Source organism: Mandrillus leucophaeus, unplaced genomic scaffold, assembly GCF_000951045.1.
Source record: "Mandrillus leucophaeus isolate KB7577 unplaced genomic scaffold, Mleu.le_1.0 Scaffold125, whole genome shotgun sequence".
Taxonomy (NCBI): Eukaryota; Metazoa; Chordata; class Mammalia; order Primates; family Cercopithecidae; genus Mandrillus; species Mandrillus leucophaeus.
In genome coordinates, this window is record NW_012100876.1 from 1,170,813 (window position 1) to 1,181,095 (window position 10,283).

The 10,283-nt window shown below is 53.7% G+C and overlaps 1 protein-coding gene across 1 annotated transcript in view; it reads left to right on the forward strand.

The window, feature by feature from the left end:
* PLLP (plasmolipin) overlaps positions 1-10,283 on the forward strand; it is a 38,320-nt gene that overhangs the window by 22,270 nt on the left and 5,767 nt on the right. The window contains exons 6-8 of the mRNA XM_011971929.1: positions 5,955-6,119; positions 6,224-6,384; positions 7,910-8,083. Of these exons, the coding sequence (XP_011827319.1) occupies positions 5,955-6,119; positions 6,224-6,384; positions 7,910-8,083 (500 nt within the window). The remainder of the gene's footprint in view (positions 1-5,954; positions 6,120-6,223; positions 6,385-7,909; positions 8,084-10,283) is intronic.

The window sequence follows — 10,283 nt, forward strand, 5'->3', positions numbered from 1 at the left end:
CCCAGGCCTGCATTCCCTGCAGCCACTCCAGGGACTCCCCAGCCCACTGTGGTCATTCCTGTGACCTGCCAGCCCTGGCAGCTGCTGAGCTTAAGCCCTGGTGTCCTCCAGGCCCCGGCTGCCTTCCTGCCTCATGGCTGCCCTCTCTGGGATGTCCCTCCCCCAGCCCCGGACTGTCTCACAGCCTTCACTACTGCTCACGACTGCTATGGCTTTTAACGTTTTCTTTCACCTAGTTTCATATGTATGACACACCTGTGAGGTGACCAGGTGTCCCCCTAGGGCCCCCATACCCTAATTCCCTCACTTGTCAGATGAGGAAACAGACCAGAAAGGTTAGGTGACTCCCCCAAGGCCACACAGTGAGCCCACAAAGGTCTGACGCTACCCTGGAAGTGAAGAGAGTGAAAAGAGTTGGGGTGACTATCTTTGCATGACAGCTCAGTGCCCATAGGGTTGGTCGAACCCCTCCCTTTGGGGCCCCTGGAGGAGGCCCATGTTCAGGAGTGTTAACCTCAGGCCGTGAGGAATCTCAGAGATCAGTGAGCCAAACCTCCCTGCTTCCACTGTGCCAAGGGGTGAAGGCGTCTGCCCAAGGCCCCTCAGCCTCTGAGGAGCGGAGAGAGTGCAGCTGCAAGGGAGATCTGAGGGTGGGCTGGATTTCTGAAGCCTCCTGTGGGAGCACCACTGCCTTATCTGTCAGGTGGGTGGGGCTGGCACGGGCGTGGGTCCTTATCTGTGCCCGGGCTGTGCCTGGTACTTGAATGTGGATACCGTCATTCTCTCAGTGAGGCCTCACACTCCTGAGGAGCCGCACACACCATGGCGAATGCAGGAAAGTAGGCCCAGGGTGCTGACTTGAAAAGCCATGTTCTTAACCCCTCAGGGTGATCATGACACCTGGCCATGTTGAATATTAAGCCTATGTTGGTTGCCGGTCTAAGTACCTTGCTCAAAACTACCCTAGCGCCCAGGCAGGAGGATTGGTTAAGCCTAGGAGTTCTAGGCTAGCCTGGGCAACACAGGGAGACCCCACCTCTACAAAAATTAAAAATAGCTAGGTGTGGTGATGCATGTCTGTAGTCCCAGCTACTCGGGAGGATGAGGTGGGAGGATCGCTTGAGCCCAGGAGGTCGAGGCTGCAGTGAGCTGCAGTAGTGCCACTGCACTCCAGCCTGGGTGACGAAGTGAGACCCTGTCTCAAAAACCAAACCAAACCAAACCACCCTAGGCAGTAGATACATTTTGAAGATGAAGGAAGATGAAGACTGAGGCACAGAGAGGCTAAGCCACTTGCCTGAGGTCACACAGCTAGTAAAGTTGGCAGGGTCAGAGCGTGAACTCAAGGAGTCTATACATTACCCCTCCAACAGAACCGATGCCAGTGTCACTCAGGTGAACAAGGTTATGACACCCATCCACAGATTCAGAGAGCAGCTGAGAAAAACCTATTCATTTTCTGGGGCTGCCATAACAAAGTTCCACAAACAGGGAGGCAGAAATGTATTGTCTCAGTTACTGAAATCAAGGTGTTGGCAGGGTTGCTTTCTTCTGGGGCTCTGAGGGAGAGTCTGTCCCATGTCCCCCTCCTGGCTTCTGGTGGTGACCGGCAAGCCTTGGTGTGCCTTGGCTTACAAATGCATCACTCTAATCTCTGCCTCTGTCTTCACATGGCGGTCTACCCCTGTGGCCTCTGTGTCCACATTTCTCTTATAAGGACACCGGTCGTTGGATTAGAGATGCCCCCAATCCAGTATAACCCCCCCTAATTTGAGCATGTCTGCAAACACTGTTTTCTTTTCTTTCTTTCTTTTTTTTTTTTTTGAGACGGAGTTTTGCTCTTGTCACCCAGGCTGGAGTGCAGTGGCACGATCTCGGCTCACTGCAACCTCTGTCTCCTGGGTTCAAGCAATTCTTCTGCCTCAGCCTCTCAAGTAGCTGGGATTACAGGTGCGTGCCACCATGCCTGGCTAATTTTTTGTATTTTTGATAGAGGCGGGGTTTCACCGTGTTGGCCAGGCTGGTCTTGAACTCCTGACCTCAGGTGATCCGCCTGCGTCAGCCTCCCAAAGTGCTGAGATTGCAGGCGTGAGCCACTGTGCCAGGCCTTGTTTTGTTTTTGTTTTGTTTTTGAGACAGAGTCCTGCTCCGTCCCCCAGGCTGGAGTGCAGTGGTGTGATCTCAGTTCACTGCAACTTCCGCCTCCTGGGTTCAAGTGATTCTCCTGCTTCAGCCTCCTGAGTAGCTGGGACTACAGACACCCGCCACCATGCCCAGCTAATTTTTGTATTTTTACTAGAATTGGGTTACTCCATATTGGCCAAGCTGGTTTCGAACTCCTGTCCTTAACTGATCCACGCACCTCAGGCTCCCAAAGTGCAGGGATTACAGGTTTGAGCCACCACGCCTGGCCAGACCCTGTTTTCAAATAAGGCCACATTCCCAGGTACTAGGGGTTAGAACTTGAACATATTTTGGGGAACACATTGCAAACCACAACAAGAGATGAGGAAAAACTTCCCTCAGAGTCATTGAAGGGCACGCGCCCTGCAGGAACCTGGCCTGTCTGGCTGTCAGTGTTGGCAGCTTCTGGGGACACTGTAATAACAGGGTTTCGCTGGAGCGAGGAGTGCCTCTTGGTCGGGCATTTGTGATGAATCTTCTCTCTGATCCTGCAGGTGGTTTTAACAAAAACATCTCTTCGTTACCCAGTTGTTTGGAAATTCTTTGAAGATGCAAAGGTCCTTTTTGACACTGTAGTCTTCATATATAAAAAAAGTTCCTAATCCAAATTCTTCAGGTTTTCAGAAAAGCAAAAAAAAGGCCCTGTGCCCTTGAGATTTCCAGACAGTTCCCTTTGTTTATCTGCAGGACCTGTCTGGGGAGGCATGGCAGGGACCTCAGAGAGCTAGGAAGGAGGGGAGGATGTGGTTTGCCTGTGTATGTAGGAGAGAGACACTTAGATGTTGGTGTAGACACCTCCAGAGAAACTCGGGGACAGATGAACACGTAAGCAAGAGAGACCTACAGGGCCCAGGGGTGAAGGCATAGAGTTCTGTTCCTAGATACTCACATGGCACCCTCCCTGCCCCTCCGTCACCTCCCTGGGTTTTTGCCTATCATCACCTTGCCAGTGAGATCTTTCTTGGCCCCTTATCCAGAATTGCAACCATGACCCCGTTGCTACCCCCATTCCCCTTCTCCACAGACATTGGTTAAATGTATGAACCCAGAGAGATGCCCACAGTGAGGCCTGTGTTGGGTGCCCTGTCCTGAGCAGGGTCTCTCTGGGGGGACTGGGCTGGGGGCTCAGGGACCAGGAGAAACCAGTCTGTCTGGTTCAAATACAGGAACGAACCTTCCTTGTTCTAGGGCAGAAACCGAGGCGGCTCCCCAGGCACAGAGCCAGGCAGCACAGCCAGAAGAACGCCAGCAATTCCCACTGCTTATCCTCCAGCTTCATCTGGACGCTGCGTTCGCTGATCTGGAAACCAGGGGTGGGGCTGGAGCACAGGGCAGGGCAGGGCAGGGCAGGGACAGGGGGAGCCTGGGTGCCCAGCCCAGCCTGGCTCTTGGAGCCATCTGAAGTGTCCTCACTTTTTACACTTCACTAAATAACTCATAGTAGCGCAGGTTCCAAGGAAGCACAGATCTGGGTTCCCGCCCTTCCCTATCCTTTAAAAATTTTTATTTATTTTTTGAGATAGGGTCTCTGTCACCCAGGCTGGAGTGCAGTGGTGCGATCATGGCTCACTGCAGCCTTGACTTCCCGGGCTCCATTGATCCTCCCACCTTAGCCTCCCAAGTGTCTAGGACCACAGGCACATGCCACTATGCCCAGCTAAATGTTGTATTTTTGGTAGATATGGGGTTTTCCCATGTTGCCCAGGCTGGTCTCGAACTCCTGAGCTCAAGTGATCCACCCACCTCAGCCTCCCAAAGTGCTGGGATTCCAGGTGTGAGCCACTGCACCCGGCCTCCTGCCCTGTCCTTTACCCACAGTCACCACAGGCACATCACCTCCTGAGATTCCCTTTGGAAGATGGGGATAACAAACAGAACATTTGAGGAGGGTCTGGTGATGGAGGAATCAATGAGACGTGTCTGGCACAGAGTGGGAGGGCAGTGAGGGGCTGTTGTGGTCTAGGCTGTGAGTCATGGGACAGGTGATTGATAGGCGTATGATAGTGGAAACCCGAATTGGTCTTTTCTTGATTTTTGGTCCATTGCATTTTCTGACTTTTCTTTAGTTAGTTGGAAGCAGGCAACACAGTGGCAGCAGAGGCCCATAAAGAATTGGCTTTCAATGAAAAAATAATTGTTTATCCAGGACACGCCCAGTTCTCACCTGGAGAAGGGACAGAGGCGTGCTGCCTGAAGTGTTTGTTCTCCTTCAGAACACTGGCCTCCTCCCCGGCTCTGGGGGTTCGTGGCCTCTCCAGGTGTAGCTGTTGTGAGACATCTTGCCCTGGGTCCACACTCGTAAGGGCTCTGCCCCCAGCTTGGTGTGTGACAGCGGTGTGCGGCTCCGCCCTGGCTTCCTCACCTGCCTACCCTTACCTGGCCTGCTTGTGGCGGTGAAAGGAGGGTGCTGACGGGCAGCAGAGGCTGATAGGGTGCTGTGTGTGGGGGGGGGATGGGTCCCTGGAGCTTCACCCCAGTGTGGGGAGGAGCAGTTGCTGAGCCCTGGAGAGAGGGACACTTTCCCTGGGCCTCCTACTTTGGGCTGAGCCCCTTACTTGGGTTGGGGGGCGGGGCAAGGCCAGGGGCAATTCACAGATGGACACCTGCTTCTTCTTATTTTGTTAATTTAATTTTAATTTTTACTTAATTTTAATTTTATTTATTTTAGTTTATTTTGAGGGTCTTGCTGTTGCTCAGGCTGGAGTACGGTGGCATAGTCATGGCTCACTGTAGCGTCAACCTCCCAGGTTCAAGCGGTCCTCCCCCTTCAGCCTCCCGAGTAGCTGAGACCACAGGCACACCACCACCACACCCGGCTAATTTTTAAATTATTTGGTAGAGATGGGCTCCCTGTATATTGCCCAGGATGGGGTCTTGAACACCTGGGCTCAAGCAATCCTCCCACCTTGGCCTCCCCAAATGCTGGGATTACAGGCATGAGCCACCACACCCAGCCCCCGCTTCCTCTTTTTTTTTTTTTTTTTAGATGGAGTCTCGCTTGATGCCCAGGCTGGAGTGCTAGAGTGCAGTGGTGCGATCTCGGCTCACTGCAAGCTCCGCTTCCTGGGTTCACGCCTTTCTCCTGGTTCAACCTCCCGAGTAGCTGGGACTACAGGCGCCCACCACCACACCTGGCTAATTTTTTGTATTTTTAGTACAGACGGGGTTTCACCGTGTTAGCCAGGGTGGTCTCGATCTCCTGACTTGTGATCTGCCCGTCTCGGCCTCCCAAAGTGTTGGGATTACAGGCGTGAGCCACCGCGCCCGGCCATCCCGCTTCCTCTTTTAATACACAGCACCTGTGCAGGGCAGGGTTCTGATCTCTGTCACAGATGAAGAAACAGAATTGTTAGCTCCTAAGCACATTGTGTATTTAGCGTATATTATGTGTCGGGCACTGTTGGGCACTGAAGATATAGCAATGAACAAAATCCAGAATCTTCCTCGGAGAGCAGGGAAGGTGCTCGGTCAGCGTCACACAGCCACACAGCTTTTGACTTCCAAGCTCCAGACCCCACCTGCCACTTCCCCAATGGGCCACACCCTTCCCGAGCCAGACCCTTGGGGCATGGGGAGGAGGTGGAGGAAGGAGGGTTGTGAGGGCTGAGGGCTCCCTGGGCCAGCTCAGCTACAGGCCCCCCAGTCTTGTCCCTGGCTTCTGTAGGGATCCACGCAGGAGCTTCCCTTCTGGTCCTCGGCGAGGGTGCTTTTGGGTGGGGTGCCTGGCAGGCACCCCAGCTCTGGCTGTGCTCTGGGCCCGGGGCCCTCAGGTGCTCTAGGGGCTGGTGGCAGCCCCTCAGCTGCTGGAAGCAACCAGGACTTTCTGTCTCCAAAGCCTAGCAGCCAGAGGAGGGACCTGCTCCGGAACCGCTTCTCTGATCCCACTGACTTGTCCTTGGGCTGGTGGCAAGGTCACTACGCAGCCTTGGTGCCATGTACCTGGGTGCTGACTAGGGGAAAAAGAGGACGCTTCTGTGTGTCTTGATTGGCAATGGAGCCTTTCTCCAAAGCTAGACCCTTGTGTCCTCTCTGTGGCCAGGGATTCCAGAGAGTGCCCTCATGGAGAAGTGGGGGTGGGTAGGAGGGACTGGGGAGGCCCAGGATGGCCACATCCGAGGTGCCTCTGGGGAACCTCCAGGAGCTCCCTGGGCCCTGCCTCTGCAGGCCCTTTGCTGGCCCACACCCGAGACAGTCTGCATGGTGAGTCGACAAACCTGCCTGCAGAGAATTCTCTGCGGCTGTGAGGACTGGGGCCTGTGCAGTCTACCTTGGACTTGGGGAATAATAATTAAAAAAACACTTCTGTTGCAGTCATTTATGTGCATGAACTTGTGGGTCCTCATAGTAGCTCTACGAGGTAGGAATGATCATTATACTCATTTGATAAGCAAGGGTGATTATACACTTGCCCAAGGCCACACAACTGGTAAGGAGAGCCGGGATCGAAGCCAGGCAGCTGGGCTCCAGAGTCCATGCTGTTAGCCACTACCCATGCTCTGCTGGGATGGTCGGGCCCATCCTGCCACTTGGGAACGGCATGACAGGTAGGCCCCTTGGCTTCCTGGAGGCCCAGTTTCACCTGTGAGATGGCAACACCAGTATAGAAGGGCATCTGGGAGAGCCAGAGACGTGGGGTGTCAGGCAGAGGCCCTGGTGATGTTCTCTGCTGGGCCCAGCTGGGAGGGAGGACACAGGGCTGTTGTCTTCCCGCCTCTGGGACTGTGGTGACTTGAACTTTCTTTCAGCAGCTTTTACTGAGCCCCTGGCAGGGCCTAGGTCCTGTGCTGGGTGTGGGGACGCAGCTGTGAGACAGCCACGGCTGTGCCCTCGTGGAGCTCGCAGTCTGGGGCAGGGAACGATTATGACCCTGGATGGCGGGTGCCTGGGGGGCCCTGTGAGTGCTGACGAGGGCTCTGGGATGCAGTCTGGAGGTGTGGGGGTGTCCTGGAGCACCTGACATCTCAGCTGAGACCTGGAAGAGGAGTGTGAGTACAGGTCAGGGCCCCAGTACAGTGGTGTACCGCATGAGCCAAATCAGCATTCCTTTTTTAAATTTTTTCTGTTTTTTGAGATAATTTCACTCTGTCTCTGAGGTTGGCTTGTGGTGGCATGATCATGGCTCACTGCAGCTTCTAACTCCTGGGTCCATGTGATCCTCTGCTTCAGCCTCCTGAGTAGTTGGGAGCACAGGTACACACCACCATACCTGGCTAACTATTATTTATTTATTTATTTATTTATTTGAGATGGATTTTCACTTTTGTCACCCAGGCTGGAGTGCAGTGGCGTGATCTCAGCTCACTGCAACCTCTGCCTCCCAGGTTCAAGCAATTCTCCTGTCTCAGCCTCCCAAGTAGCTGGGATAACAGGCACGCGCCACCACGCCCGGCTAATTTTTGTATTTTTAGTAGAGACAGGCTTTCACCATGTTGGCCAGGCTGGTCTCAAACTCCTGACCTCAGGTGATCCGCCCACCTCAGCCTCCCAAAATGCTGGGATTACAGGTATGAGCCACTGCACCCGGCCTTAATTTTTCTGTAGAGATGGGGACTTGTTCTGTTGCCCAGGCTGGTCTTGAACTCCTGGCCTCCAGCGATTATCACACCTTGGGCTCCCAAAGTGCTGACATTACAGGCATGAGCCACTGTGCCTGGCCAATATTTCTTAGCTAGATGAGAAATGAAACCACATCTCTGGCCGACCCTGCCCTGTCTGACCCTCCTAGGTGCTGGGGCTGCTGGTGTGGGCGCTGATTGCGGACACCCCGTACCACCTGTACCCGGCCTATGGCTGGGTGATGTTCGTCGCTGTCTTCCTCTGGCTGGTGACAATCATCCTCTTCATTCTCTACCTGTTTCAGCTGCACATGAAGTTGTACATGGTGCCCTGGCCACTGGTGGTGAGTCTGGGTGGGGGTACTGGAAGTGGCTATGACAGGACCACTGTGACTTTCCCTAAAAGAAGTGGCAGGGTATGGGGGGTCTCCTGACATCCTCACTGACCTAAGCTGGTCTGCAGAGCCAGGGGTGGAGGTAAGGACTGATGGTTCAGGGGTCCAGTTGTTCTATTTTTCCTTTAAAACAGTGTCTCACTATGTACAGACTGGAGTGCAGTGGCTCGATAATGACTCACTGCAGTCTTGAAGCCCTGAGCTCAGGTGATCCTCCCATCTCAGCCTCCCCAGTAGCTAGGACTACAGGCACGTGCCACCATGCCCTGCTAATTTTTTTTTTTTTTTTTTGTAGAGGAGGGGGTCTCACTATATTGCCCAGGCTGGTCTTGAACTCCTGGGCTCAAGCAGGTCTCCCACTTTGGCCTCCCAAAGTTCTGGGAGTACAGGAGTGAGCCACCACGCCCAGCCTAGGTGTACGGTTTTTTGGGGAACTATGAGCCAGGACGGACACAGGCTTGACTTTGTCCCAGGAGGAGAGTAGAAGTGAGGGGCTGTTGAGTGGATTTACAAGAGGCCATTTGGAATCTTAAAAATATTTTTCCCGGCCGGGTGTGGTGGCTCACACCTGTAATCCTAGTACTTTAGGAGGCTGAGGCGGGTGGATCACCTGAGGTCAGGAGTTTAAGACCAGCCTGACCAATATGGTGAAACCCCATCTCTACAAAAAATACAAAAATTAGCCAGCTGTGGTGGTGCACACCTCTAGTCCCAGCTACTCGGGAGGCTGAGACAGGAGAATTGCTTGAACCTGGGAGGCAGAGGTTGCAGTGAGCTGAGATCGTGCCTGGGTGACAGAGCAAGACTCCACCTCCAAAAAAAAAAAAAAAATTTTTTTTTCCTTCTCCGGATGGTCAGAATTTGTGCCTGTGTTGTGTGGGTTTGTGAGATTCTAGCGGGCCCAGGCAGGCAGCCCTGTGGCTGGAGGCTGGGGGCAAGCTGTCAGATGTTGCCTAGGCCAGGGCCTCACGTGTGCAGGACAAGCTCGGGCACCCGGCTGCTTGCAGGTGAGGCTCTGAGGCCTGGGAGAGGCTGGTCTCCCCAGGTTTGCCCCAGGACAGTCTTCCCAGGACACAGGGCTGAGAGCGGACATGGGAAGTACCCTGGCCAGACACACAGAAAGCTGCTGGTTTTTTTTTTTTCCTCTGACCCGGAAAACCCCTGCAGCTGGGGTCTGAGGCTTTCAGTGAGAAGAGAGGCGAGAAAGGCACATGATTGTAAGACAAGCAAGGCTGGGACTAGGCAGCATTGTTTGGAATTCAATGACTTTTTAAACCGAGGAAACGTGAGTCATCCTCAAGACAGAATGGGTTTGTTAGATCTTGACATCCCTGGCAGAAACAGGCAGCGTTTGCAGGGGTCGCTGGGCTTGCAGGGAAGATTTTGGGGCAAGGAGGCGGCACCCTGATTTCCGGGCTCAGGGTCCACCCCTCCCTCATGTCCCAGGAGCCTCTAACAGAGAAATCTCTGGAGATAAAAGCCTGTGTGTCTCTTAGGTGCAGATCTGGGGCTCCAGCCGTGGCTGTTAATGGAAGGAGGCTCCCTTCTGCCACAATGGCAGGGCATTGCTTCTTATGCTTCTGGACCCTCAACGAATGGAGCAGAGAGGGCTTAACTGCATCTAGAGAAGGCTGGATTAGCATGGCCAACTTGGGATTTTCTGGCATGGGGGCTACAGACCCCTACAGGATCCAGGCAAGATGTATGAGTGAATTGGGTCAGGAGGGACCCTGGAGAAGCCAGCATCCATCTGCCCATCGTAAGCTGCCTATACTCACTTCATCTGTTGCTAGTGGGAGTGCAAACCCCTTGGCGCAGAATCTTTTGATATCTTAAGATTTCTTTTTTTTTTTAGACAGAGTCTCCCTCACTGTGTCGCTCAGGCTGGAGTACAGTGGTGTAATCTTAGCTCACTGCAACCGCTGCCTCCTGGGTTCAAGTGATTCTCCCGCTTCAGCCTCCTGTGTTGCTGGGATTACAGGCGTTCACCACCACTCTTGGCTGATTTTTGTGTTTTTATTGGAGATGAGGTTTCATCATGTTGGCCAGGCTGGTCTCTAACTCCTGACCTCAAGTGATCTGCCTGCCTTCGGCCTCCCAAAGTGCTGGGATTACGGGCATGAGGCACTGCACCTGGCCAAGATTTATT